Source organism: Mastomys coucha, unplaced genomic scaffold (genome assembly GCF_008632895.1).
Source record: "Mastomys coucha isolate ucsf_1 unplaced genomic scaffold, UCSF_Mcou_1 pScaffold6, whole genome shotgun sequence".
NCBI classification, from domain to species: Eukaryota; Metazoa; Chordata; class Mammalia; order Rodentia; family Muridae; genus Mastomys; species Mastomys coucha.
The window spans coordinates 9,806,218-9,819,286 of record NW_022196912.1 but is presented as its reverse complement, the minus strand read 5'-3'; the positions used below and the strand labels follow the sequence as shown (position 1 = coordinate 9,819,286).

General features: G+C 46.1%; 1 protein-coding gene across 6 annotated transcripts in view; it reads left to right on the top strand.

Annotated features, from left to right (window-relative positions):
* Window positions 1–2,644: 2,644 nt before the first annotated feature.
* Window positions 2,645–13,069, top strand: part of Mta3 (metastasis associated 1 family member 3) — a 132,906-nt gene continuing 122,481 nt past the window's right edge. For 4 of the 6 annotated variants that reach the window (XM_031357532.1, XM_031357534.1, XM_031357533.1 and 1 more), the window contains exons 1-3: window positions 2,746–2,865; window positions 4,988–5,055; window positions 11,523–11,616. In XM_031357532.1, the coding sequence (XP_031213392.1) occupies window positions 2,838–2,865; window positions 4,988–5,055; window positions 11,523–11,616 (190 nt within the window). In that variant the 5' untranslated portion in view covers window positions 2,746–2,837. Of the gene's footprint in view, window positions 2,866–3,331; window positions 3,442–4,987; window positions 5,056–11,522; window positions 11,617–13,069 lie in introns of those variants that run through there. The other 2 variants (XM_031357537.1, XM_031357536.1) reach the window with 2 other exon arrangements.

The following is a 13,069-nucleotide window of genomic DNA, read 5'->3' as shown; positions in this document are numbered from 1 at the left end:
AAGAAATATTTTGAGGAAGGATTTTTTTTTTACTTATTATTTTGCTTTTGAGATGGAATTTCATGTAGTCTAGGGTGGCATCATGAAATTGTGTAGCTAAGGAAAACTTGAGTTTCTCCTTCCTACCATCTTCCTACCGCCACTTTCAACCCAAGGATTGGGTGCAGGGATTAGAAGCATAGGCTATCATTCTTGGTTTATTTAGTAATGGGCATCTAACCCAGAGCTTCATGTATGGTAGGTTCTATTCACATTTTATCTGGCTATAAACCAGCCATGGAGCCCAGGCTAGCCTCAAATTTGCTATGCAGTTTAGGATAATCTTGAACTCCTGCTATTCCTGCCTCTACCCCTCAACTGGGATTTAAGAAACATTTAGTGTGTATGTGTGCATGTATGTAGGCTATGATGTGCATGTCAGGTTCTGTGGGACAACTTTTGGGAATTAATTTTCTCTTTCCAATGTGTTTGTTCCAGGGATTGAACACAAGTCATCCAAGCTTGTCAGCAAGCATCTTTACCTGCTGAGCCATCATTTCCTATGTACCTCCAGCCCCACTCTTGTTCATTTATTAATTAAAAATAATGAGAAAACCTTCTGAAGCTTATGATCCATTTCTTTGAATTTTTAGGTGACATTCTTAGTAGAAGACAGACTTTGTGGTTCATACTGTTGTGGGCTAGAGGGATTAGTTCTGATGCCGGAATACTATTCTAGGTGAATTATTCAGCCGGTGTGTATCAGTTTGGAAATGGAGAGTGGTGTCAGATGAGTCACATTATATTTTTGGTGGGATTCCCAGTAAAAGAGTTATGGTAAATAACAGCTATGCTGTCAGTGTGCCAGAGCTCTTTGGTTTTCTTCTCTGGGCCAGAAGGGCTGGGGGCTCACAGTTGCAAGCTCCAAAGGAACCTGAGGCTTTCCAGAGTACAAAGGAACTGAGAGACACCTGCTATTTGCAGAGTGCTTTCAGCTGTCTGGTTTAGAAATCATCCTCAGATATCACAACCGATCCTTAGCACACCTGTGTAGTGGAATTGACGTCTCCATTTTAAAGATGTGAGAACAGGCCATAGAACAATCAGTGTAGTACTGGCAAAAGCCCATTTATTTACACCTCAGCTATTCATAAAATTATTTTTCTCAATATTGTTTGGTAGAGGAAGATCAACCAAAATGCAGCCTTGCTTTCTGGAGACAACTCCTACCCTGGCACGGACCATAAAATCAGTATCACCAGGCACTCCAAACCATAATACGAGGCCAATGTTTATTATGCAACAAGGTCTGGGTGTAGTTTGGAATGCCTTGGTTTTCCTAAAAGAAGGTATGTGTTCATTGGGGAAAGTCAGTCAAGAAGATCTTCTTGCTCTGTATCCCAAGCTGGCCACAAACTGGAGAGCCTCCAGCTTTAGCCTATGGAATACTAGGGGTTGTGAGCTTTCTAATTGGGGCATGTGATCCCACACCTACACTGAGGCAGGAGGCTACAAGAGCCAGCCTGAGCCGAGACCCTGCTTAAAACAAGTAATGTGAGCCGGGCGGTGGTGGCGCACGCCTTTAATCCCAGCACTTGGGAGGCAGAGGCAGGCGGATTTCTGAGTTCGAGGCCAGCCTGGTCTCCAGAGTGAGTTCCAGGACAGCCAGGGCTATACAGAGAAACCCTGTCTCGAAAAAAAACCAAAAAAAAAAAAACAAGTAATGTGGGTGAGATAGACAGCCAGGCTTGTCTACTGGAGTTCAATGTCTACTCATAGGATAGACCTACACATATGTATCATGGCATTCTCGCCCTCACACGATAGATAAATAGATGGATGGATAGATAAGTAAATAAATGTATTAAAAATTTAAAAACAAAACAACAAACATGAAAAGTTAGTACTGTAGTTGAGTGACTAGCCCGTGTAAAGACCTGGACTCAATCCCCATTAATGCAAACAACGGGGTTGGGAACGAGGGCATACTTTTTGACATAAAACTAGTTAGCTGACCAGCAACCCTGAGCTTTTAGATTACGACCTCCTCCTTTTGAAGGGGAAAACTGAGATTGTGGAAACCATGTTCTTCTACCATCAAAGGAAGCCCTCTTGTGCTGAAGGTCTCTCCGGTCAAAGCACGCGCTGTACACAGAGCCTGTTTAGAAGCAGGGCCAGAGGATGTGGGGGAGTCGGTTTTGTTCAGCTCAGTTTTGGCACAACCGCGACAGACCTGCCAGTGTGGTTGGGGTGAGAAAGCCAGCTCCCAGCTCTTCTCATAGCTGGGTCTCAGACTGAGCAAGCTGCAAGCACGTAGGGTCTTCTTGGCCCCAGGGCCTGTAGGCTCTAAAGCCACCAAACATCCTCTGACCACGAGGGAGGGACGCAAGCAAGCATCTGTCGCTTGCATTGGCTGCATCGTGGAGTTGTACCCAGAAGGGCATTCATGTGCTTGAGGTCACACACAGAGGGGTGTCCCTGGAGACAGAAGCAGGAAAGGAGAACCTGTCCCAAGGTGGACAGGTGACGCGGGCAAGGGAGACGCTCGGAGTGGCTGAACCTCTGTCCCCACCCTGGTTCTTCCCCAGCCCCTGACCCTGGGGTGCTAGCCGAGGCTAGTGCGGGTGGCCCCGGGGTCTTCGGCCCCCCGCAGCCCGTCGCCCTGTCCCCGCCGCGTTCCAGCCTCCCGGGCCGGCTCGGCGTCGCTCTGCCGGCGCTGGGGGCGGGCACAGCCCCCTCCCTCGGTGTCCCCTCCCCGTCCCTCCCCCTCCCCCGTGGCGAGGCGGCGGCGGCGGTCGAGGCTGAGGCGGCGGCGGCGGGCGGGGCTCGGCTCGGGCTCCGCGGGCGGGCGGGCGGACATGGCGGCCAACATGTACCGGGTCGGAGGTAGGAAGGCTCGGCCCTTCCCGGCCCGTCGGGGAGCGGGCGGTGGGAGCGGGGGTCCGGGCGGCGCACGCTTACTGCCGGCAGCCCGGGAGCCCGGGCTGAGGGTGCCGCGGGCGGGGCGCAGGGGGCTCCCCACCCCCACTCCCCTCCCCCACCGCTCCTGCCCGGCGTCTCAGGGCCAGGCCTCTTCTGGGGACACGCAGCGGACACCCCCTTTACGAACGCCCCAAAGGGACAGGTCCTCTGCAAGCCCCCTGGCCGAGTGGCCTTTCCCTCGCATGGCTTTTGGGCACGGGGGGCTTGAGCACCCCCCCCACACCCCGCGCTTCTGCTTCCGTGTTCGCGTGGGCCGGGGGCGATGGTGGCCCAGGTGGGGGCACAGCTGGACAGGCCTGTTTGCAGAGCCTGGGCCCTGCGCCGTCGCTGCTTCACCCCCATTCCCTTCGGTTTCTCGTTCAGCCCCCCTAAGCTGTGTGGGGCCAGGGAGCCGCAGCCCCAGGTGGGGAGTAGAGCTCAGCCTGGACGTTGGCTCTGCTGTCTGTCTTCCCAGTCTTCTGCAGAAGAGAGAGAAATAAGGTCAAACAAACTTTCCCTGCTCACGACGCCCTCCCTCCCTCCTTCCTGGTAAAATAATAATTCAGATAAGTGGTGTGTTTGTGAGTGAGACTCGCTCGCTCTTCCGTCTTTGCTCATTAGCTGAGCTCCTGATGGATGATGGTGGGGAACGGCCTGGCTAAATGAGGCCACTTAGCAGCAGAGAGCTGGGAGAGAGAGCCGCTAAGGTAGACTCTGACTGTGCAGTCTAGTCTCTCAGGTAAACGCATAGTGGGAAGTTTCCAGTGACTCTGGAGGAAAAGCCATACTTGGAAAAATCCTGTATGTTTGGTTGAAAACTTGCCATGATTTCTTTGTAAGAAGGGTTTAAATGGAGTTGAATCAAATATAATAAAAGGGTTAAAAAAAAATTCCCAACACCCAGCCCCTATTTCACACCATCCCAGGTAGAGCAAGGAAAAGTTTGTTACCTGGCTTTTCCTTACACACTCTACTGCCTTTTTTTTAAAGTTGATGTTTGAAATGAATCTGGGATAGTAAGCCTTTCTTTTCCCTCCTAGTTTGTCTTAGGTCAACAATTTTATGTAAGAATCATTGTTCAGGGCTGGTTGGGCTGGAGGACTCTGAGAGGGTGCATTAGTGAGCTCTGATACCTAGTGATGAAGGAGTCTGGCTATCATGTTGTGGTGGGGTTGTTTGTTTGTTTGTTTGAGGCATGGTGTCTATTTAGGCCTAGCTGCCCTAGAACTCACTCCTAGACCAGGCCAGTCTCACAGAGATCTGCTTGCCTCTGCCCCCCAAGTGCTGGGATTTAAGACAGGTGCTTTTTGTTGTTTGAGGCAGTCTTGCTTTGTAACTAGAGGCTGGCCTCTGCTTTGTGATCCTGCCTTTGTTTTTCACTCACCCCCAATTACAGCAAGTCACTTTTCTTTCTTTCGTTCTTTTTTTTTTTTTTTTAAATTAAAGAATTAATTCAAGGGTGGCCATTGTGGCACTTGCCAGTAAATTCAGACTGTAAGAGTGGGCCAGGAGGCTTAGGCGCTAAAGGCCAGTCTCAGCTACTTCACCAGTTCTTGCCAGCCTGGTCTGCTATTTCTAAAAGAAAAATAAATTTAAAGCAGGATGTGGTTCGTGGTACATGCCACTAATCTTCACCATTGAGAGTGTGAGGAAGGGGGGTGTTGAGTTCTAGATGAGCTTGCGCTATTTAGTCAGAAGTGGGAATTCTAGGAAAGTAATAAGCTTGGAACAGCTTATAGAGAGGTTGCCTTGCAGTGGCGACCTGCTTCCTAAGGGGAATCACCTGGTGTAGAGTCGTAGCCCAAGAGATTGTTGCACACCTTTAACCCCAGCACTCCAGTCCTGAGCAGAGGCAGGCAGGTCTCTGAGAGTTTGAGGCCAGTCTGGGTAACAAGGCCCTCTCTGAGCCCTCCAGGGCTAGCTAATGTGATCCTGTCTAAAACAGAAAGAGAAAACAAACAAACAAAACAAACAAAACCAAAAACCTGCCCTGAGCTGTCAAATGTGTCCTTTTGGTTGAAAAGACCTGTAACTTTTCTGTTTGCAGATTACGTTTACTTTGAGAATTCCTCCAGCAACCCGTACCTAATCAGAAGGATAGAGGAGCTCAACAAGGTGAGCGGAAGCAAGCCGTGAGTCATCTGTGGAACACTGAAGTGGCTTACCTTTAAGGGTTACTGGGTAAAGGGCCTAAGAGGTGATTTTTACTTTCAGTTCCAGGCTAATTACAGAGTTCTGCAGGCGTCTGAATATTTGTTGACTTTTTGTAAAGATTTTTGACCAATGTTAAGGAATAAAAGATTGAAAGTTTCTTCAAATTGCTTTGAGCCTTGAAGATCAGGCCAGTTGTGTAACTTGATTCTTGTTCATATTTAGGACTGGACTATGTATTTTTTGTTTGTTTGTTTGATCTGGGCTTTCACTGACTTCAAAAATCTCAACCCTCCTGCCTCAGTTTCTCAAGCACTGTTTCACGTCAGTTAGTGAATTAGCATATTCCTCCTCTAGCTTTAGAAGGAAGAATCTAACAGGGTGTGATGGTTTATGCCTAGAGCCAGGCACATGGCAGCTCCGTGTCAGCCTGGGCCCCGGCCTCCTCCCCCTCCCCCTCCCCCTCCCCACAACACACAACATTGTAAAATGAGTCAGCGTGATCCTAGCACTTGGGAGACTGACTTGGGAACATTATATCTAGTTTGAGTCTGTCCTGGGTTGTATTACTGAGACTGTCTTAAAAAACAAAATGAGAGTCCGAGGACGTGGTCAGTTGGTAAAGTGCGAGCACAAGGACTTGAGTTCAGTTCCCAGAATCTGAAAGGAAAACTGGTTTAGTGGCCCAGGCTTCTGATCCTCGCCTTGGGGCTCACCAGCCAACCAGGCTAACCTACTTGGAGAGTTCCAGGCTAGTGAGAGACAGAACTCATCTCTCAAAACTGAAAGGAAAATAAATGGAAAAAGAAAATGAACTGTCCAGAGCACACACCTTTAATTCTGGCACTAGGGAGGCAAAGGCAGAGGCAGGTGGGTTTTTGAAGCCAGCTTGGTCTACAAGAGATCCGGGACAGCCAGAGTTACACAGAGAAACCCTATCTCAAAAAATCCAAACCAAACAAGCAAAGAAAAGTACTTGATGAATTGTAATGTTATGTATTAATATAAGCGTGAGACAGTTTAGAGACTCATTAGTTCAACAATTGTTTACTTAATGTCTAACTGTGTGTCAACCACTTAGCCTAAAATACTTAAAATGTATTATTGACTGAAACAAAAACCGAGGTACACACTGGTTTAGAAAAATAGGTAATGAAAATAAACACAGGGTAGTATGTATAAGTTTATATGTATATGTGGTTTTCTCAATGTTCTTCCTCCAAAAGATTACTGTCACTTCATCTGAGCACAGATTAGGGGAAAGTAAAAAAGAGAAGTTTTGCCGTGCAGCGGTGGCATGTGCCTTTAATCCCAGCACTTGGGAGGCAGAGCCAGGTGGATTTCTGAGTTTGGGGCCAGCCTGGTCTACAGAGTGAGTTCCAGGACAGCCAGGGCTACACAGAGAAAGCCTGTCTCGGAAAAACCAAACAAAAAAAAAAAAAGAGAAGTTTCTGATGTTTTGGTTCTGGTTTCTGGTTTTGAGACAGGGTTTCTGTTATGAAATATAATAAGCTCCCCGACCCTCCTCCTCTGCCCCAGGGTAGATAGGAGGGTGGGTGGTACTTGGTGGCCTCATGTCAAGGTGCCCCATGGGAAATCATATCATGCAAAGAAATCTGGTATAAAGGAGAAGGGGACTGGAGAGGGGTAGAGGTAGGTAGACAGGAACAAGAGGCATGAGGGCAGAGAAGGACAGAAAGGAAGAGAGAGGGACCAGCCGGAACACATGAGAACTGGGGGAGAGAGAACTGGGGTGGGTAGCAGTCCTTTCATAGGAGGCCTGCACCTTGGGGGCAGGTAATCCAGGCAGGTGGCAGGTGATGACCTAAGCTTGCTTACGTAGGTCCCTGGGAGGAGCCTAGCAGAATCCTCTGTAAGCCAACAGTTTCATGTAGCCCAGGCTGGCGTGAACTCCTGATGCTCTAGTCTGGGCTTCTTCAATGCAAGGATTAGAGTCCTGAGTCACATACAGCAAGAGAAGCGCACATGATGTACGATACTGAACTATATTTAAGAGCTTTTAGTTTTGAATTTAAAAGTTCCAGACTACCAGGCGGTGGTGGCACAGGCCTTTAATCCCAGCACTTGGGAGGCAGAGGCAGGCAGATTTCTGAGTTCTGAGTTTGAGGCCAGCCTGATCTACACAGTGAGAGTTCCAGGACAGCCAAGGCTACACAGAGAAATCCTGTCTCGAAAAAAAACAAAACAAAACAAAACAAAACCAAAAACAAACAAAAAGTTCCAGACTTTTAAGAAGATTGTTCAAGATCCTGGGTTTTGTCACCCTCCTAACTCAAAAGAGGCAACAACACATTTGAATTCCAGGTTCCACGTTTACAGAGCACAATCCTGTGTGTGACACTTTAACTTTAGCACATCTGTAATTTTACTTTTATTTGTGAGACTATGGCTAATGTTGTCATCGCTTAAATACATGCTTTACATCACTTACCCTTGTCCAGTGTGTGAAACTGCCAAATACAGCTCAGTGGGTAGAGTGCTTGCCTAGTACATGAAAAGCTCTGGGTTCAGTGCCCAGCATAGAAAAAACAAGGTGTGGTGCTACATACCAATAATCCCAGTACCTAGGAGGCAGAGGCTGGGGCGTGGCAAGTGCTCGGCCGCTCCCTTGGAGCTCAAGGCCAGCCTGAAGGACACGAGACCTTGTCTCAAAAAACCAAGAATGCCCCCTGCCTGCTTTTCCATTTCATTTATCACTTCAAATATTTAACTCAAGGCCGTGTTGCCACATGGTACAGTTTTCACTTACTATTTCTAGAGCTGTGTGCCCCAGCACTGTATACAGGAGGAAAAAAATATAAAGGAAGAAAGGGCCGGCAAGATGGTTGGTTCAGTTCACAACCAAGCCTGAGCACAAAAGCTGGAGTCTATCCCCAGAAGCCACATGGTAGAAGCAGTCCTGGATCTCTGATCTCTGTGTACTCCCTACCCCCATCCCCCCCCCACACAAAAACAAAGGTTGAGCCTACATAGTTTATTTTATTTTTTTAGACTGGGTCTCACTATGTAGTCTTGACTGGCTGGAACACCCTATGTAGCCCAGGCTGGCCTCCAAAAGCACAGAAATCTTGCCTCTGTTTCTCAAGTGCTAGTTTTGTTTTTTGTTTTTGTTTTTCAAGACAGGGTTTTTCTGTGGAGCCCTGGCTGTCCTGGAGCTCACTCTGTAGACCAGGCTGGCCTCAAACTCAGAAATCTGCCTGCCTCTGCCTCCCAAGTGCTGGGATTAAAGGCGTGCACCACCAAGTGCTGTATTAAAGGTGTGTTACCACACCTGACATTGAGACAAGTTCACTACATTGCTCTTAAACTTTCTTGGTGGTTCATGCTGATCTCAAAGTCTTTTTCTTTTTTAAAGCTGGGTCACTCATAGATCAGGCTAGCCTTGAACTCACTTTGAGGCAGAAGTGGGTCTTGAACTCCTGATTTCCTAAATGCTGGAATACAGCAAGGCTCTTACATGCCTGACTGTGTTGAGCGATATCTTTAGTTTCTTATTGCTCCCTTTCATTTTTTTTTAGATTTTATTTACTTATTTATTTATTTTTGGTTTTTCGAGACAGGGTTTCTCTGTTTAGCCCTGGCTGTCCTGAAAGTCACTCTGTAGACCAGGCTGGTCTCGAACTCAGAAATCCGCCTGCCTCTGTCTCCCAAGTGCTGGGACTAAAGGCGTGCACTACCACCGCCCAGCTATTTTATTTTTTTTATGTATATGAGTACATAGTAGCTATACAGATGGTTGTGAGCCACCATGTGGTTGCTGGGATTTGAACTCTGGACCTCCAGAAGAGCAGTCAGTGCACCTTAATCACTGAGCCATCTCTGCAGCCCCTTTTTATGGCTGTCTTCCCACCTACCATCACACCACTCAGTACTAAATTCTGAGCCCAGGCCCTTGCATGTTTTTGAAACAGTGTATGTAGTCTGTTGGCCTGGAGCTTGCAACATAGACAGAGCTGGCCTCAAACCTGGGGCAATCCTCCTGCCTCTGCCTATTGAGTGCTGAGATTATAGCTTCGGTGTTATACTGAGTCATATACAGCTTTTGTAAATAATTCCCAAAGATTCCCTTGAGCCATTTCGTGGAGTCCTAATCAGGATGCTCAGGCCACTTGGGAACTCTTGGTAGTGGGCATGAAAATTAGTAAGCTTTTCCACTGATTTCCCCCACTCCCAGTTCGGAGTATTGGAAACTGAGCCTAGGGCCTGAGCCATGTTTAGCCGGTGCTGTAATACTGGGCTGTGATTACAGCCCTTGGTTTTTTGTCTTTGTTTTGAGACAAGAGCTCGCTGTGAAGCCCAGTCTTGTCTTCAATTCTTGACATTCTGCCTCTGTGATCTCCTAGCAGTGATGACTCCCCGAGCTCAGAGTTAACTCTTAGCATTCGGAACGCATGCGCCCTCAACTACTCCACTCATTTCGGTAGACCTTCACTTCAGAAACTGGAACAGACCCACCCCTGCTCAGTGGGTCAGAATAGCAGAGCTTCAGAGACATGGTTTGTGTGTCCTTTATCAAAGGGAAGAGCCATGATGCACTGTAGGCCTGAGGAAGAACAAAGGCCCTGTAGTCCTGAGGGAAGAACAATTCTGCACTATGGAGCAACCCAGTAGTCAGGAGTGTGTGTGCCCAGGACGAGGTTTTCTGTTGTTAGGGACTGAACCCCAAGCTCTGCATGTGCTAAGAGTGCACCTTGTCCCCAAGCCACACTCTTTATTCACCCAATACCTTTAGTGAGGGCATTATTATTATTACTATTATTATTATTATTACCATTATAATATTTTTGCCCGCATATATGTCTTTGTGAGGGTATTAAATTCCCTGGAACTGGAGTTACAGGCAGTTGTGAGCTGCCATGTGTGTGCTGGGAGTTGAACTAGAGTCTTTTGAAAGTGAGCAGCCAGTACTCTTAAACGCTGAGCCATCTCTTCAACCCCAAAGAGCCTTCCTCCCACACCTCTCAGGGTTTCTCTGTGTATCCTTGGCTGTTGTGGAACTCGTTCTGTAGACCAGGCTGGCCTTGAACTCAGAGATCCACCTGCCTCTGCCTCGAGAGTGCTGGGACTAAAGGTGAGCATCATCATGCCCAGCCCCCTCCATCTCTTTATATGTCCAGGTGTGATGTTGCACACGTCCTTTAGCACTCACACGACTTCAGCACTAGTAAGCTGAAGCAGGAGGATTACCAGTTTCTAAGCCAGTCTGTGTTATGTTGTAAGATCTTGACTTAAAACAAAAAAAAGTTTAAAAAACAAAGTAAAATAAGAAATGTTCTGAGCAACGCGTCATTTTCCCTGCAGCAGGTTTATCGGAGAATTTAATCATCTTTGTAGAGCCTTGCTGTCAGGAGAACACACTAATGAGACAGAAATGAGAAGAGCTTAGAGTGGAGCTCTAGATTTTATTTACATGGAAATATCGGCCTGCTCATTTAGCAGATTGCTGGCTCATTGCTTCTGGAGGATGAATTTGATCACAACATTATGAAATATATTGGCATTTGGGTAGGAATTTAATACAATTTCAATTTGAAGGGGCACTATCTCCACAGTGCCGTGTCTCCCTAAAATATTGCTTCTGATCTTAGTAAAGCTGACACATTTATTATGGTATGTGTTCTTTATATTTGAATATATCTGCAAGTCCAGATCCATTCTGAAACGTGTGCCACGTTTGTTAGAAATTGAACATTACAGTAACATTTTATTGTAATCTTTGTGTTTTTTATGAAGAGCTCGCTAGTGAATGGTTGACCCTCTTGAAAGCTGCAGAATTTATAGAGATTAGAATAGGAGCCTGGGCCTCAGCTGCAGTAAATTAAGCCGAGCAGAGTGCTGGTTGTATTCTAGACTAGTCAGAAGACATAAGAGCTTCAGGGACGGGAACTTACAGTTTTGGGTATTTTCCTATGCAAAGGTAAACTAAGTATATTGGTTGTACAGGGACTGCTTTTCTAGGTCTGTCCTGCATGCCAGCTACAGCCCCTGGAGTTGGGGCTTGGTGACTTAATCTGTGCTGTCTGCAGATGGGTTTGAGGGGGTAGCTTTCAATGTCCTGAACAAATTATTGGAGGAGTTAATATGTCTGGTATGGCTGTACATGCTTGAGGAAAGTGGAGAGAAGAGTGTAGTGAGTTCAAGGCCAGCCTGGGTTACATAAACCCTGTCTCATCCACACACACAGATTAGGGAGAGCTCTTCTCCCTTTCCTCCTGTCCATGTTTCACTGTTTTTTTTGAGACAGTGTCTTGCTCTGTAGTCCTGGCTGGTGTGGGACTCTGTGTACATCAGACTGGCCTCTAACCTTGAGTGCTGGGATTATAGGCATGTGCCGCCACACCCAGCCTTTAAGCACACTTCTCATTTGAGATTTCAGGTCCCATATGACTTTTATTCTTCTTATTTCTTAGACCGCAAGTGGCAACGTGGAAGCAAAAGTAGTCTGCTTTTATAGAAGACGGGATATCTCCAACACGCTTATAATGCTTGCTGATAAGCATGCTAGTAAGTGAAATGGTTTTCTTGTGGATCAAAAGAAAAATGCTTTTCACGATGTAAGGGAAATGTTTTCTGTTACCATGAAGTTTTTCTTTCTTTTTAAAATTTGTTTTTTAATTTAATTTTTATTTTGTGTATCTGGGTGCTTTGGCATACACATACACACACACACACACACACACACACACACACACACACAGAGTCTGTGTATCACATGCAAGCCCAGTGCCTTCAGAGGCAGAAGAGGGTGTAGGGTCCCCTGGAACTAGAGTTACAGATGGTTATGAGCTGCCATGTGGGTGCTGGGAATTGAACCCAGGTTCTCTGGAAGAGCAACCAGTGCTCCCAGCCTTGGAGTCAACTCTCCAGCCTTTCTCTTTTTAAAGTTAATTGTGTGTGTGTGTGTGTGTGTGTGTGTGTGTGATCATGCCTAAGTGGAGCACACCTTTCAAGAGTCCTCTGTCCTTCCACCTTGTGATTCCTTGCGTCAGGCCTGGTAGCACACGCCTTTATCCCTTGAGCCGGATGGAGGAGCTCCCTTTCTTCATCGTTTAATTTCCCTTGTGGTTTAAGTTTTGGGGTAGCATTTGTCTTCTTTCTTTCTTCTCTATGCGTTTATACAAAGATATAATTTATATATACTAATATGATTTATATATTTACAATATTTGTGTTTGCGTGTGTTAGGGAGTGAATCCAAGACCTCAGGTGTGCTAGGGAGGTGCTCTACCTCTGAGGTACAATCCCAAGTCACACTGTTTAGATTATATCATGCATACTTTCATTAAGTAATTACCATATTGAAATAAAGAAGATTTGAAGGTTGGCATTAGCGAACCATCAGGGCAGTAGTCTTGTTATTGTTTGTTTTCAGGAGTTTCTTTGAGGAATTTACATTTCATCATGAGGTGTTGCAATGGGCTTACTTTTCTCTAAAACAACTGGGCAATATGCTAATTTTTTGCTTGTTTTTGAGCATCACTTTGTGTATACTCATGATTTTTTTCACCTGAAACCTGTTAAATGCTCCAACTATAGGTCTGTGTTACCAAATCCAGCTAATATTTGCAATTTTATTCCTAGAGCCTGGCGGTGGTGGTGCGTATCTTTAATCCCAGCACTTGGGAGGCAGAGGCAGGCAGATTTCTGAGTTCTAGGCCAGCCTGGTCTACAGAGTGAGTTCCAAGACAGCCAGGGCTATATAGAGAGAAACCCTGTCTCAAAAAACCAAAAAAAAAAAAAAAAAAGCAATTTTATTTCTATTATTACTCTATTATATTTAGAGTATTAGGTAGATAAGAAACTAAAATTTGGTTAGAAAAAGTACTAAGTTTTATTTATTTACTTAGATATGGAGAATTCCTATAGCTAGTGCACTTGGTGGTTTCTGGTATTTATTTATTTATTTATTTATTTATTTATTTATTTATTGGTTTTTCGAGACAGGGTTTCTCTGTGT